The 16,662-nt window shown below is 38.8% G+C and overlaps 1 protein-coding gene across 1 annotated transcript in view; it reads left to right on the plus strand.

Moving 5' to 3' along the window:
- Positions 1-14,221, plus strand: part of LOC116736269 (inositol 1,4,5-trisphosphate receptor type 2-like) — a 44,673-nt gene extending 30,452 nt beyond the window's left edge. Inside the window, 19 exon segments of the mRNA XM_032588648.1 lie at positions 445-565; positions 1,368-1,552; positions 1,637-1,817; positions 2,745-2,998; positions 3,087-3,287; positions 4,420-4,530; positions 4,700-4,795; positions 4,881-5,000; positions 6,347-6,457; positions 6,531-6,723; positions 6,839-6,964; positions 8,091-8,266; positions 8,344-8,508; positions 8,585-8,765; positions 10,605-10,691; positions 12,723-12,844; positions 12,984-13,149; positions 13,239-13,399; positions 13,702-14,221. Coding sequence (XP_032444539.1) covers positions 445-565; positions 1,368-1,552; positions 1,637-1,817; positions 2,745-2,998; positions 3,087-3,287; positions 4,420-4,530; positions 4,700-4,795; positions 4,881-5,000; positions 6,347-6,457; positions 6,531-6,723; positions 6,839-6,964; positions 8,091-8,266; positions 8,344-8,508; positions 8,585-8,765; positions 10,605-10,691; positions 12,723-12,844; positions 12,984-13,149; positions 13,239-13,399; positions 13,702-13,872 — 2,928 coding nt within the window. The 3' untranslated portion in view covers positions 13,873-14,221.
- The last annotated feature ends 2,441 nt before the right edge of the window (positions 14,222-16,662 follow it).

Raw genomic sequence — 16,662 nt, forward strand, 5'->3', positions numbered from 1 at the left:
TTTCAGCATAAATGCTGCAACAGCAGAAATCTATAAGTGGGCAAACATCTTTTTTATTTCTTTGCAGACAACAATTGCAGATTGTTTTATAAAAGTCCCATTATTGAAACATACAGTTACCGCTGTGCTCTCTCAATCTTTGATTTATTTGTTGATAACAGCGTTGCCATGCAGCATGACAGCATTCCCATTACCAGAGAAATGTATCGTGGAATAATTGTGATGGTTCCCATTAGGTGGATTGGAATAAAATGTGCTCGGCAATCTCAGAGATAATTGATCAGATTTCCACTATTGTTCTTGCTTCTTACATTAGGATTTCTTACCTTGTATTTTTTTAATGTTTTTGTTCAGCAACTTAAACAACATCACTGTTAATAATATGTGAAAATGGTCCAATTCTAGTTTGAATATATGTTAATCTGATGGTTCCTGCCTCCACAGGGAAATGAGCTGAGAAAGATTCTCCTCACTCGCTACTTTGGAACTCAAAAGCTTTACTCCAAGTCGGAAGGTGGGAGTGGAAACAGTTCTTCTGGAGGCTTTGTCAAGCAGTCATCGGGAGGTACTGAAAAACCCCAAAGAAACTCAGCAGACACCGAAATAACTGCTCTCTGCAGGGGGAGCAAATGCATCTAACATGACAGCAGAGATGTGCAGTTTAGGAAATGTTGGCAGATTTTTTTAAAACCATTTTAAAGTAATTTCTGAAGTATTGTACACAGTAAAACCCTGACAAATATTTTATACTTAATTAAGGTTTTGTTTCAAAAGATAAAAACCTGAAAGTGGGATTACTACTTGGTATCACAATCTGAAAAGAGTCAGAGCTTGTAAATGCAAGTAAATCTATGTTTTTCCTTGTTTGAATAGTTTTTCTCCCCTCAAGCAAAATGGTTCAGATATCACAGAATGAAACCTTCAGGATGTGTCTGACTTCAGGTTATACATGGCGAGAATGGAAGCTTATTGGTGTCTGATTGTGAAACCAAAAGTTATTTAGAGATGTTTTGCAGATATTATACTTTCTACAGAATCTGCAGTATTTTGTCAGTATTTATTCATTTTAGTAATATTTAGTTTTCATTCTCCTTTCATTGCTACAAATTCACTATCGAATGGATATTGGACACTTACATTCCCCTGAAAAGTAACCTTGAATGGAATTCATCCCTTTTATGTATGAAAATCGTTTTTTTTATACAGGCTTATGTAGGTTTGGATTTTTTTTTTTCTCCCTTAAAGCTGAAGTAGGTAACTGTTTTTTTTAATGGCCCTCTTGTTAAAATTGCCACTATGTCCTGACAGTATAAGATGAGACAGACAATCTGTGGAAAAAAAATGTATTCGGTTATTGTCTGTTGAAGGTTCTGCCTCACTGGACTCAGACAAGCCATGCAGCAGCATGGTGGAAATTCAGTGTCTCTTGGATAAGGTTGGGGCTACAGAGCTGGTGATCGACCTCATAGTCAGCACCAAGAACGACCGAGTGTTCGAACAGAGCATTTTGCTGGGCATCGCTCTTCTGAAGGGAGGAAACACTCAGATTCAGGTGGGCGCCACAGATATTCATGCCCATTGTTCTCTACCTCTGCATTTGGATTGTGTGTTTATTGTCACTCTCACTCCCACCCAGAACTCCTTCTACAACCAGTTGTTTAAGCAGAAGAACTCTGAGAAGTTCTTCAAGGTTTTCTACGATCGCCTGCGCGTTGCCCAGCAGGAGATCCGGTCCACCGTGTCCGTCAACATGTTTGATTTCAGCAGCAGAAAAAGAGAAGATGACAACAATTTTTGCAGTACCAGGTTTAGAAAAGGTAAACTGAGTAATTATGCATTGAAGTATTTCACTTGATTTCATTCATGTATTTACTGAAGACTGGCGTTGTGAATATTTATGACCATTTTGAACAACTCAAATGTAAATGCACCCAACTGCAGCCGAGGCTTATTTCTTTTGTTTGTTCCCCTGTTTGGTTGAACAGAAGCTGAATAGCATAAAATAATTAAAGTAAAAAAAAAAAAGAGTTATAAAGAAAAGATTTGAGGTGAAGATGGCTGCAGCTAAATGCAAGACAAAATTAATAGGAGGCCAATAAAATGCATTGATGTTTGTTGATACTTTACAAAATAACAGAGTACAAGCTGTACAAAGACTTTTGCAATACTTTTATCCATCTCGTATCCCAATAAAGATGTTGTCTGTTGTCTTGAATAAAACCACTTTACCACCAGTCATTAATGTTCAAATGCCTGTTAGCCTCACATATTTACATGGAAAACTGAGTCACTTAAGGGTGCTACCTGAGATCAGACAGGCATTGCCATAGAAACAATTATTCTTTTGCACCGTGTGAGGTCCTGAGGTTCAGCTCGGCCTTAGCTCGGCCTTAATTTTTTCTTTTTCTTTTTTAAATAAATCAGCGTTGAATAAATCCAGAACGATTTTGGTTGCTCTGCTGATATGCTGTTGTTCCCATTTCATGCAGTCACATGTCAAAAGCCCCTGTGACACCCTACATCACAAGATTTACAAAAGCTCATTGTATCAGGATTTGGTGGTTTTAAGCTACCGAACCCCACTTAATTATGCCTCATTTGTCAAAAGGATGCCTCTACATTTCTTATTTTATTATTACTGTTTCAATGCCTAAAAGGATAAATGTTTGCTGTTCAGCTGCATCAATTTACACAAAGTCATTTGCTCCTAAATGCTGCTATGCAATCTACTTATTGCGTTGCAGTGAAAGACTCGAGCATTTATATGAGGGAAGAGATGCGAGGACAGCTGAAGGAGGCCTCGTCGGCCACGTCGAAGGCCATCTCCTCCTACAGGAACGAACTGGATCCCGATCTTGAGTTTCTTGGCCAGAACAGTGATGCAGGTGGAGCCGACGAGGTTGAAGAGGAACCCGAGATGAGCTGGTCGATCGCCATCATGAAACCTGTGCTGCGATATCTCCAGCTGCTCTGTGAAAACCACAATTCAGACCTGCAGGTGCTGAAATCCGTCTGGAACAATTGATGTCCTTGTTGTTGTTAAAACAACTGATAATCTAAACTATGACTTTTGTCTCGGGCTTCAGAACTTCCTCCGCCATCAGCACAATAAGACCAACTACAATCTGGTGTGTGAGACGCTTCAGTTTCTGGACTGCATTTGCGGAAGCACTACCGGAGGCCTGGGGCTGCTGGGACTTTATATTAATGAGAACAACGTGGATCTGGTGCGCCAAACACTAGAAACCATCACAGAGTACTGCCAGGGTCCCTGCCATGAAAACCAGGTACGGCCTTATGCCATTTGCGTTGAAAAATAGATATAACATAATACACAATGATAATCTTAGTCTGTGGTATGCCGCATCCAGACTGTGAGCAATTGAATTGAGCCCAGGGGCTAATTTCATGTATTTAGTCCCCTCCGCTACTGCACTCACTACATATCCCATAATACTATGCAACAGTCTGACTCCCTGCAACGCTTCCCCTCTTCACCCCTGAAATGATGCTCAAACTTTGCCTGCAAGCTGCTCAAATGCTCTGCAGTGTTGGTTGTACATAGTCCTACTGAGTCTCCACAGCTCAGAATACAACAACAAAGATTAGTGAATTTGTTGCAAAGACATGAGGTCAGGCATCTCAAAGACAAAATGACTCAAAGAGCAGAGGAAACAAAACATCTTTGGAAATACATTCATTGCACCTGTTCCAATTGAGATTTCAGATTAAAGCCGGATTGTTTTACTTTAACATATAAAACTGTATTCCATTTTCCACCGGAAGTGTGATAAGTTCACGTTTTGGCTCTATTGGCAGCTGCAAACGTTAGGAGCTAGATTTCTAAACAAAGTGCGAAAACTATTTCACATACAAAGATTAGTTTGAATGAATGAGCAACAGTTCCTTTTTTTCCCCCTAAGTCCAGGTAAGACATTCCAGGTGTATTTGATTTAGTAAGTATTTAACTCAAGGAATGCATCAGCTCTAGCCCATGTCCTGGGGTAAATCACTGTGCGGTGGCTCTTGTACACATGCTGGTAATCTCCACCATGCACTTTGCTGCAGTCTCCACTTAAGAAAGCAGCTGTGAGCTTTTTTTTCTTTTCACACATTTTCCTTCCGCTTAACTTTCTGTTAATATGCTTGTGTGAAAAGTCAGCTTCTTTAGCAATGACTTTTTGTTGCTTGCTGTCATCATGGATGGTATCAGCAACAGTTTGCTGGACATGTCGAGTCAACCATCTTCCCTATGACCACGTTGTTAAATAAAGACAATAATATTTCAATGATGAGCCAATTTATTCAGAGTCACTTTAATACTCTGTGTGCTCAGTTTGTGCTCAGTTCAAATGTTTGCTCTATAATAAGTTCTAGTTTGTTTTGACTGCATTTACCACTCATGTTCCTCTCCTGCAGACATGCATAGCAAAACATGAGTCCAATGGCATTGACATTATTATAGCGCTGATTGTGAACTCCATTAACCCCCTGGGGGAGAATCGACTGGACCTGGTGCTGGACCTCAAGGTGAGAAGCAGATCTTCAAAAGGACTCTTTCTAAAACCCACAGCTGCAATGTGTTTGTTCTGGTTTTTAACAAAGGTTTTATTAAATTAGTAATCCGACAAAACTTCAGGCTTTCATGTCAGCAGCTTAAATCACTTAAAAGATGTATATTGGGGCCTTTTTATTTCAGAACAATGCTTCCAAGCTGCTGCTGGCCATCATGGAGAGTCGCCATGACAGTGAGAATGCAGAGAAGATTCTCTACAAGATGAGACCCACTGAGTTGGTGGGTGTTTGTGTTTGTCAGCACAGGTTAAAGATAACGTCCCCTGCATTGCCAACAAACTTGTCCGAACCTGCCTGATTTTTAGGTGGATGTAATGAAGGAAGCCTACACTCAGGGTTACGAGACTGAGGAGGACATGGACAACGCTGGTGAGCGGATCAAACCCAGAGACGTTGGACACAACATTTACATCCTGGCCCATCAGGTTATTAAGAAAGCAACAGCTGTTGTTTGTCTGTGACTTATGCATTGGCCTTTTTTTTTTGTTTGTTTCTGTCTGACCCTCTGCTGACCTCAGGGCTGTGCACTCTAGTGCTTCATTAATGATTGAAGACTGCTCCACTGTGAATGAACTCTTCCGACACTAAAATTAGTTTTCATGATGTGATGCTGCTTTATGTCAATGAAAAAGGGCAGAGCAAGTCTAGCAGGTCCTCCACTCTGCCTGTGTTGGTGTGTCAGAGGATTTAGTTTTATTAATGAAACAGCTGGTTACCATTTACTTTAAATATTCATGTAACTTTTACTTCTGTAAGTTTTTTTGTGGTCCATTTGATTTGTACTTGGATGTCAGAATTTCTGAGATGCAAGACAGAAAAATCAAATGAATATTGAAGTTGGAAATCCCAGAACCAACAAGAGTTATTGAAGATGGAGAAACTGTCTTATGCACTCCAGACAACATTTATTAGTAAAAGAAAATGTGGCACATAGACTCAATCTTCATAAAATAGTTCTTGTGGACACAAATCTACTAAGACTTATTTTATTTAAAACACTTTGTGTTTAAACACATGCACATCTTATTTAAAACACAAAGTGTTTTAAATAAGATGTGCATGTGATTGTTAACCTTAACATTTTTAACTGCTTTGTTATTGAAATACATTTATTTATGTATTTAAGAGTAACAAGCTATCCATTTGCTACCACTGATCTGATCATTATTATATAATATTTAAGTTTATATATTTGTTTTCTTATTACATTCTAAATAGCTTTGATGAAGGTAGAACCTGAAAATCAATGACAATTTTATTTTCCACTTTTCCAGTCAAATTCTTAATTTTTATGGATGGTTATGTAAACAACTATTCAAACCTCAGCAGGCAAATTATTTCCAAGGGTGGTGCGGGAAGTTATTAGCTTTAAATAAGCAATTAGCTTTTTCACACAGGGTGGGGCTGGTTTAAATAGCCTCTTTTTTTTATTAAAGGAGATCAGGAAACAAAAGGAAAGCTTTAAAAGCTTCTCAAATTAACTGAGGTTGCAAAACTAGGTATATTGTTTTTTTTATATGTATATATGAAGTGATTGACCTCTAAAAACAAGGTCATACAACACACTTTTGTGTTAGTTTATTTAAAAAAAAAAATTAAAATAAAGTCACATTTGTTTCAATAATTATGAGAAGGCCAAGTTTTCTAATTTTTATGAATTTCTATAGCTGTTTTTTTTCTTCATATAAACCCCCTTTAAAAAAAAAGAGGATAAGAATGTAGATGTTAGACATGTCCTCACATTATGTTGGGTTTTTTTAATTTCATTTAGTTGGCCAGACACAATAAGATCTTGCAGCAGAGCCTAAGGCCTAGTTTGGGGCTGGATGACGACAAAGACGAAGCTCTTCATTACTACGCGAAGCACACAGCACAGATAGAGGTAAACCTTGACTTTACTCCGCCAGATTTCTTATGATGGGGAATTTTTTGAAGTAAATGGTGTCGCTTTTCAGATTGTGCGTCACGATCGCAGCATGGAGCAGATTGTGTTTCCTGTGCCAAACATCTGTGAGTACCTCACCGAGGAATCCAAGAACCGCGTGTTCACCACCACCGAAAGAGACGACCAGGGCAGCAAGGTGAACGACTTCTTCCAGCAGTTCGACAACCTCTACAACGAGATGAGGTGGCAAAAGATGATCCGCAGTAAGTGGCTTTAAATAGTGACTGCGGCTCCAGAATCTCATCACAGTATGAGTGGATAGTATCCATAATGTTTGAAGAAACAAGCTAAACTTTCTTTCCGTTCTCCTTTGCACAGAAAATAAGGCTCTGTTCTGGTTCTCCCGGCACTTCTCTCTTTGGGGAAGCATCTCTTTCTACCTGGCCTGTGTGCTCAACCTCACCGTCGGTGCTTTTTACCCGTTTGGAGATGATGGAGATGAGGGTAATTAAGCTGTCCGTCTGAAATTTATATCCTTTAATCGCTGCCAGGAATGTCATTAAAGCTTTTAATGATCCCTGTGAAGTTTTGTTTTTCCAAGGTGGAATGATCGTACAACAAATATCTGCACCGATTAAAAAAAAAAAAAAAAGATTATTTGTGCATCAGTTAAACTTTATTGCAGACTTTCTGTAGTCAAAATGTTATTAATACTTTACATATGTATGGATATCCATCATTCAGCACATGTAGTTAACCCCCAGATAAGCAGCTGAATTTCTACTGATATTTCACCACTTTTTGGTAATCAGAAATGATGGCGTCTGTTTTAGGTATGCTGATTACTTTTACAGTAGAGTTAAAGTGGATTTCATCCCAAGATTAAAAAAAATATTTTAAAAACATGCATTATTCCTCCACACTATTAAATGTTTGTTTTGTGTTCACACCTAATAAAACCTCTGCACATGAATAGGTAGGTGTGTACAGAATGTGCATAGAGATTATTTTACAGTTTAATTGCACCTTCTGATGCAAGACAACTTGGACTTACTGACTTTATTGGCTGAGGGCTTTGTGCTACAGTATCTCTGCTCAGCTCTATTCTGAAATGTAATTAGTATTAAAAGAAAATAGCAGAGTGGAAATCCAAAGCCAATTTTGCATGTAATTGTGTGTATGTACATATAGATTTAGAAAGACCAAAGAAGGATTAGATGAAGACATGTGAGATGACTCAACACTTACACTTCATACCCAGCTGTTCCAGCACCATTTGTGAAAAACATTTAGTCCATCAACAACATGACCACATTTACATCAAACTGCTTTTGTGCAGTTGATCAAACAAAGCTATTTCTTTAGAGTCATTGTTCTCCATTACTCATCCCTGCTTTGCAGTTTCCTAGAGAACCCCGAGCTTCAATGGTTTGTTTACCCTGTAATCTGCTGAAGAGATGGTTGTTTTGAGCAGTAATTTCCCCCCGGACTGTTGTTTGACATGTCTTAAGTGTTGCCTTCACCACAGTGTGCCAAGTTAAGCTCTAAACTCTGGTGAATAATTTATCAACAAGCCTCCACGTCTCGAAGCATTGTTGATCTTTATGTTTTATTTATATTTTTTGTCCAGGCACCTTGTCCCCATTCTGGAATATCTTTCTGTGGGTGGCATTGGGCATCTCTACCGCCCTGCTTCCTGTCCTCCCCAAGCAGTGGGGCATCATTTCCTTCCTCGTCACGCTCATTCTACGTGCCATTTACACTATGGGCCTCACACCTGCTCTGTTTTTGCTAGGCTCTATAAACGTAAGTAAGGAATGCTTTTGTATTGAGGCAGTGAACTATTATGTATTCTATTAAATCATATTTTCCTTTTTTCTCAGCTTTTCAACAAGTTAGTGTTCATTGTAAGTTTTGTGGGGAACAAGGGAACATTTGCTCGAGGCTACAAAGCAGTCGTGATGGACTTGCTCTTCATCTACCATTTGGGTTATGCTTTAATCTGTGTCTTGGGCCTCTTTGCGCACGAGTTCTTCTACAGCTTTTTGGTAAGGAATTCATTTTTTTTATTTTTCATTTTTAAAATAACCGTGATCATTCTCACTGATGTGAAGTTTCTTTTAGCTGTTTGACCTGGTGTTTCGAGAGGAGACGCTGCTGAACGTGATCAAAAGTGTGACAAGAAATGGCCGCTCCATCATCTTGACAGCAATCCTTGCTCTCTTCCTGGTCTACTTTTTCTCCATCATCGGTTTCATCTTCTTTAAGAATGACTTCCGGATGGAAGTGGACCACCTGCATACAAGTAGGCACCTTTAGTCCTCAGATTCATGTATTAAGATTTGTTTTTCTACCTCAAGTCATGTAAATTATAAAGACGCATTTTCAGTCTTGACTTGTATTCCCTCACTTAATCTGCACCATCTCTGATTGTGGCAGTTTTTCCTAACTGGATGGGCTTCCTATAGTTTGATTTTCTTACTAACCAATGAGACAAAGCTAAAGAAGGCCACACGATGTAATAATAAAGATAAAAATGTTTTGCTAATGTGGTTCCATAAGTGTATCCCAGTTAAGCTTTTCTGACATTTGCACAACCAGCATCTTTTAGCAAAATTATAGTTTTCAAATTGCACAATATTATCCTTCTGATCCTTTGCAAAGTGTTCTATATTCTCTGTATTTCTATATATTTCTACAGAGTAGGAGTGCCAGACAGAATCCTTTTTATCAGTGCCTGTCTAAATACTTCTAAAACCTTGCTGAATGAGTTATTATCTAATAAAACCAAACAAAAATATTTTGCCCACAATAGTAAAAGGTGATTTTTTTTTTTCTTTTTTTTTTTTTTACACATAAAAAACAACAAACTGGAATACATAGTAGCAGCTAAATTATGTTATGGAGTTATTATTCTTTACTTGAACCAGTTTTTGTGTCAAAATGGAAGAAATTACGTATCATCTAAAATTTCAGTCAACAGAAAATCACCTGGCGAGAAAAAATTTGAAATACTTTGAGTTCACCTAATGTGAGCTGCATTAAAGAGAAGTCATCCCAGTCACATAGATTTAATAAACCTTTGGCAGGAACAGTCTGAACATTACTGATAGGCTTCTACTAAACCTGACTCCAAAGGTTTTAGTGACAACAAGGTTTTAGTGTAAACCTTGTTGCTTTTTTTACTCTTATTTTCCACCCAACATATATTTTTTCTCATAATAGTAAAGGAAGAAAACATTTGAGAAAAAGTAATCATGTAATTTTTACGTCCCTGAAGGTGGTATTTTAACGGTACTATGAGCTTTCTTTTTAGACTAACTTTAAATAAAACACACATGTAAATGAGTTTCATATTCGTATGCATGGCTTAACTTTCGCGATTCGCAACTTCTCAGGAGAAAGCTTCCTTTGTAAACATGTAAGCTACACCGAATATGTACAGTATGCTGTATAAAATATCCGGTGCCACATGTTTTGATAACACCGGGGATTGTGTGGGCGTGTTAATGAGCTGACGAACAGGAAGACATCCTGCTTGCACATGTGCACCTGTTGCATAACCTGGTGGCCGTGCCATCCTGTGTTTTGCTGAGCAGAGCAGACACAGCAGAGCAGCGCTGGCTTATGTAACTTGCTGGGCTCACGCCTGTCTGTATGTTAGCTGAGGACTGAGAGGGGGAGCAGCCGGAGCTCCAGAGAAACTGACGGCGCTCCGTCCACTGTAGAGCTCTGACCCTTACAGCGATCTCCTATCTTACTGTCCAGCCATCTCTTCCTCCTCATCCTCTGACTCCTAACTCTATTTTATTGTTTTATTTATTGTAAAATAAGCAGCCAGGGTGTCTGCTTATTTTACAGCAGTCTCTGTCAGTCTGCCTGACCCGATTTCATCTCAGCTATACACCTTTTCTGGATTCCTGATCAAGGCTCTGCGCATTAAAATGATTTGTTCAGGGTTTTGTTTTTTAGCAGCTCTTCACCACCCACCTAACAGCTGCTGCTTCAGTTTACATAATGTCTAGCTATATATTTTCTTACTGGTTTAATGACTAGAATAAACTGCATGTTGTCTTGATGAAACTTTTCTGGATTGTTTTAGTGGAACAGCAGGATCTAAAAATTGTTTCCTAATGGTTTTCAGGGAGGCCAGATTTGTTGTGTGATGTCGAATCCACAGATTCATCTACGAAGAACAGCTGCCCTGCATCACCTTCCAAATCACTTCCTGGTAAAAGTTTTACTGTTAGATCATTTATTTATTTTATTATTTTTTTTTCACTTCACATATTGGGAAAGTCACAGTTGAGCAGTTTGACTGGTTTGTGGGTTGACATTTCCAGCCACAGAAAGGTTACCCGCACAAACACACACAGACACACTCTCAGACTCACACCGAGGTCTGCACACAAAGAAACTTGATGAGGCAGTGGGGGTGACTCACACTTCTTGGATCCGTGGATCACCTGCGCTGCAGGGACACGCACGTGATGTTATCCACATCCTTCTCCATCCTGTGCGTGGCTTCGTCCATTTGCAACATCTCAGTACATTTCACACCTCATAAAAATAGCTCAATTCATTTCTTCATCACCGTTTAGTTGCAGCCGACTGGAGGGCTTAGTTGTAAGGTCGTGGTGAATGAATAATGGTTTATCTTATATCTAATGTCACACAGTTAGAATCTGGGTATGTACAAATGCAGTTTATTTTGTTGATAATTAGCTGAATAAAATATAGAGTGGCTACAAGGTCTTGCTAAATTAATTATATGTCTTTAGCTTTTTTTTTTTTACATTTTGGCCATTTATGACCACAAAACTTCAGTGGTAATTACTAGGATTTTACATAACAGAGGAATAGTGCATTCAAAATGAGACGGAAAATGGTTGTCTAGATTACTTACCAGAAACTGATCTAAACCATTTTTTATAGCTCTTGGTGTATCTTCAGAGTTGTTAGCCTGCTGGAAGGGGCTTTTGGCAGAGAGATGCCACCATCATGTTTCACTATGGGGACGATGTGTTCAGTGTTTGCCACACAAAACATTTTGAAGGTAGACTGGTACAACATCTCCACTTTGGTCTCATCTGAACATCTTCTTCCACATGTTTTTTTTTTTTTGTTTAATTTTCATCCTGGTTCCCAAGTTTTTTCATTGTAGGCCACAAAATAACAGTGGAAAAGACGTGTGACACTGATCATTTACTTAATGTATTAATAAGACGGGTATACAGATGGCATAAACAACTAATGCTTACTTATAATTGTTTTCTCAACTGCTTTTAAGCATAAATATGCTTTACTTTTATAATTTTTGTTACTTAAGCTTAGATTACTGAACAGCATCACAAAACCCTGGACTTGTTGAATTGCGACCACCAGTGGGTTTCTGACCCCAGCTTTGGGAAACACCGCAGAGCTGGTGACGAAATCATTGTTTTCTTTCAGCTATTGGCTTTTTTTTCTTGCCACTCTGACAAAGACCAGGTTTTTCGAGTGCAGAAGGAATAAAGTCGACACGCCAACAAATTCTCCCACTTGAATTGTGATTCTCTGCAGCTCCTCCAGAGTTACCGTTGGCCTCATGGCTGCTTCTGTGGTTAATGACCAGCCTGTCGGTTTAGATCAGTGCCTCTCAATTCCAGTCCTCAGGCCCCTCTGCTCTGCATGTTTTAGATGTGCCTCTATTCCAGAACAGCTGATTCAAATGATTGCATGACCATCAAGTTCTGCAGAAACCTGTTGATCACCCATAGATTCAATCCAGGTGTGTAGCAGAAGGGAAACGCCTAAAACATGCAGGGCAGGGGGGCCCGAGGACCGGAATTGAGAAACGCTGGTTTAGATGAAGGATGCCATTTTCTTTACTGTCCTCTAACAATCTTTTAGACCTTTACACATTGTATGTGTTTCTACTGAGATTGAGTTACACACAGGGGAACCGTAGTTACTTGTACGATAACTTCTGAAGGTTTCACTGGGGGAACCAACATCCAGCGGTCTCTATACTACTGCGTGTCACATTTTAAGGATTTTTGTATATTTAAATCCAGACAACTGCTTTTACTTTCACTTCACAATAATTATCTAATTTGTGTGAGACTGTCATATAAAATCCCAATAAAATATAATAGGCTGGCTGTTTTCTTAAAAAGAAATGTAAAAATCACAGAGGGCAAAATTATTTAAAGTTCTGCATCATATTTCTAAATAATATTCCAGAGTCTTACTGTTTATGTTAAATACATTGTTGTTGTAGATAAAGATGATGAAGTGGAGCGTGTGTGCGACACACTGCGCATGTGCATAATCACTGTGTTGAACCAAGGATTACGCAACGGGGGAGGTGTGGGAGATATTCTCAGGAGACCATCCAAAGAGGTCAGACCATCCTAAAATTATTTTTCTCCTCCGTATGTCCATTTGTGCTGAAATAGTCCAAACATTTATAAATTTTTTTTGGTTTGACTGTTTTGGTAAACTGATGTGCTGTCTCCATTTTTTACCCCTAACCTTCCAGGAGCCTCTGTTTGCCGCTCGAGTCATTTATGACCTTCTCTTCTTCTTCATCGTCATTATTATCGTGCTTAATCTGATATTTGGTGTGATCATTGACACCTTTGCCGACTTGAGGAGTGAGAAACAAAGGAAGGAGGAGATTCTCAAAACATCCTGTTTCATCTGTGGTAAGCGCTGCCAAATGGAGGCAAAGGCTGCAATGTAGAAAATGGCATATTTTAGAAGAACACTTGTTGATGAGTTATTAATGTCACAGGGTTGGAAAGAGACAAATTTGACAACAAGACGGTATCATTTGAGGAGCACATCAAATCAGAACACAACATGTGGCACTACCTTTACTTCCTGGTTCTGGTGAGGGTGAAGGATCCGACAGAGTACACCGGCCCAGAGAGCTACGTGGCCCAGATGATTGCAGTGAGTCTGAACACACACTTTTAATACCCCTGGATGTTTTAGTGCAATTTGATATACTGTGAAAGTTGCACCTTAGATATGTTAACACATGGATAGTACTTATTTAGATGTTGGACACTAGTTATAGTTTTGCAAGAAAGTACAATGCAGTCTCTATTATTCCAGAGGAAAATAACCCAATTTCCATTTTGCTGCTGAGCTTTACCAGCTTCAGAAGCACATGAGAATACAGATTTCTGAGTTTTACAGTCTGAAAGTTGCACCACTTTCCTGAGTCAGTCCGTTTGGAGATTCTGCTACAGAACCAACTGAAGAGACTTGGGAAAACAAGTCTGAGCCCCCAGGCCAATGCCAGCCATCCCAATTTATTCTCCTTCACTCCTACTGCTGGAGGGAGATGGATCTCAGCGCCCAGGTACTCTTCACTGAGGCGAGCTCCTAACCTGCTGGGACACAGTGCAGTTAAATGGTAATTAAACCTGCTCCAGCACTATTATTATCAGTGTAATAAGTAACTGCATTGAGACACAGACAACAAGCTGAACGATGTAGGGGCAGCAAGAAGGGTTTCTCCTAATGGAGTCAGATAACGCCTAGCTGCATAATGGCACATTTTGTGATTAACAGTCGTCTGTGATGGGCATAAGAATGGCGGAGTTATAAGGAACAATTTGCATTACAAACAGGTGACAGACATTGAATTAATATGCACCAGTGGGTCTTCCAACAGGTCTGTTCTCTGATGCCTGGCCAGGGTATTTCTGGGAGGTGAGGTAATGATGAGTCAGGAATGTAAATTAACACTGTCTAACAGGCTGCAAAGCAGGAAAACACATGGGAGAGTAAAATATGGCTCTAGTTTTTTTTTTTTTCCGTTTACTGTTTGACTTCATAAAACATTATCTTTGCAATAATATTTTAACTAGGGCAGCACAACATATTGCATACATACTGTCATCACACAAGCAATGTGTGGAATATTCATATCCCAAAGAGTTGTGTGAAGTAACAGTAGATAAATATGCAAAAATGCAAGTTTATAACTCTTGGAATATGATAATTTTATATTTAAAACCTAGACTTCCCAAAATGCTAAAGATCACACTGGTGGAGGCATAAATGAGAAAGAGGAAAGAAGAATATCCCCACTGATACTGAAGCCTTCTGGGAATTTTAGTCCTTGTTAGGGAAACATACAACTCTTAAAAAAGATCTATATTCTTGTACTTAATTTGTTGAAAAACAGACTCAACAGACTTTTGGTTTGGCCTGGAAATCAATGAGGATTACTGCATGGAAACATTGCTCATTTTATACATCTTAAAAAGAGTGATGCCATTATGTTATGTTACACTATGAGTGACTGATCACTTCTGAAAAAATACATCTCAAACACAAAATGTTGGGCAGGATTCAAGTTGCTTTTTGTAATTTTTGCTCCAGTTCTGACCAGCATTGTTACTCTGATTTGCTCTGATTTGTCTCAAAGGTTAATTATGATGGCCTCCGTCTATACATCCTACCTCTTTATTGCCTTATTGTTGTGAAATTTTATTATGTGTGAACACCTAATGAGAACAAAGAATTCTTTAGAACGGCCCACATCATTTCCCTCCCTCAAAGCTCAATTCTGAGAAAACTAGCCAACGTTATTTTTGCACCGATATTTTTAACCTCAATTGTGTTGCTGTGCATTAAAGAGTTGGATTGAGACTGTGAAGTTCTTTTAAACGCACACAAGTAAATATCAGCACATTCCTCTCATTTTAGCCTTCCTCAGTTGAGGATTTATTTTAAATTCCTTATTTGTTTTTAAAGCCACATCCTACCTCTCTGAGCTGCTCCTGTCTTAAACATCCTCCTTCCCTCAGGTCAGCTGATCAGCCGCTCCTCAGTGCGTCAAAGACGAAGCATAGCATTTTTCCACCACTGCAAATTAGAGAGGCCTCATCTTTCTCTCTAGTTCAGTGATTTCTTAAAATTTATTTACTTTGGGTTTTTACTATATTTTGTTTTCTGACATTTTTCTGTTTTTATTGTATGATTCATCTTGTCCCTGTTAATTCAACCTGGTAGCTTTTTAATACGTGTGGCATTTTAGTTCTATATGGTGTTTTTAAAGGGCTTTATTGCTAAAGCCGGATTGGAAACTGGAAAAAATAACTTTCCACAGTGGAAACCTGATGACCTAAAACACACACAGAGGAGCACATACTCAGGTTGATTGCATCTCCTTGGCAGCATAAAGTGATGAGGTGCCAAGCCGGAGAGTCGGCTCATGTTACTCAAAGTGTCTGTTCTGTCCGTGTGTTTTGGATTTGAATTGGTGAGTCAGTGAGAGTGTGCGGGTGTTTGTGTGTAAAATTATGACAGCGACTACAGGCCTAGCAGGTACTGCAGCAGCAGCAGTCACAACGCTGTTACATAAGCCATCTCAAGTGGCCTGCTAATAGCTCAGCCCTGCACAGCACGTGCTCTCCTGTCCTTCTCTCTTTCATCCTCCGTCTCTTTCTTTCTCTCACATACACACAGACACATTGTCAGTTCATGGACTCCTCTTTTACCATGCAGCACACACTAGACACACTAGCTGTTGCAAACACAGCAAGAAACGTGATTTGAGGTCTAATTTTTGTAAAGGTAAATTAAGGAAGCTAAAAATTGTCTGCTGCTGTCATAATTTCATTTTATTTTATTTTTTAATATATAAAATGTACTTAGAATTGCTCTACCCAGACACAAAATCACTTGGCAGCAGTGTAGTTTAACAAACTACTGTGTCACGAATAATAACTGATTATTTACGAGCAGACACGATGTTTCACCACATGTAAAAGAGACATGAACAGAAGACATGCAATACTTAAAACGTTTAACTTAAAAATGTTAATAAAACCATAATTCAGAACATGTAATAGTGAAATGTTGCCATTTTTATTAGCAAATAGCATTGTTAGCGTAGTTTACCTTGCTAACTGTTGCAAATGTTTTTATTTTTTTTAGATTATAAATAGTTCTACTTTGTATAAAAACTTCCAACAGGTTGCAATGTTTTATCCTTAATCCAGTTAACCTTTGTTGAGCTATTGTTTTGCTATTCAAGTGTCATTGCACGGAGATCTTTCTTCAGTTATTACTAAAAAAAATCGACAGTATTTAACTCTGCTAATGTTTTCACTAAACACACAAACAACCATCAACAGCTATTGCTGAGCAGGTGCCACACAGGCAGCCTCAGCCATTGAAGAAATACGTCATTTAGA

The sequence above is a fragment of the Xiphophorus hellerii genome, chromosome 2 (genome assembly GCF_003331165.1).
Source record: "Xiphophorus hellerii strain 12219 chromosome 2, Xiphophorus_hellerii-4.1, whole genome shotgun sequence".
Taxonomy (NCBI): Eukaryota; Metazoa; Chordata; class Actinopteri; order Cyprinodontiformes; family Poeciliidae; genus Xiphophorus; species Xiphophorus hellerii.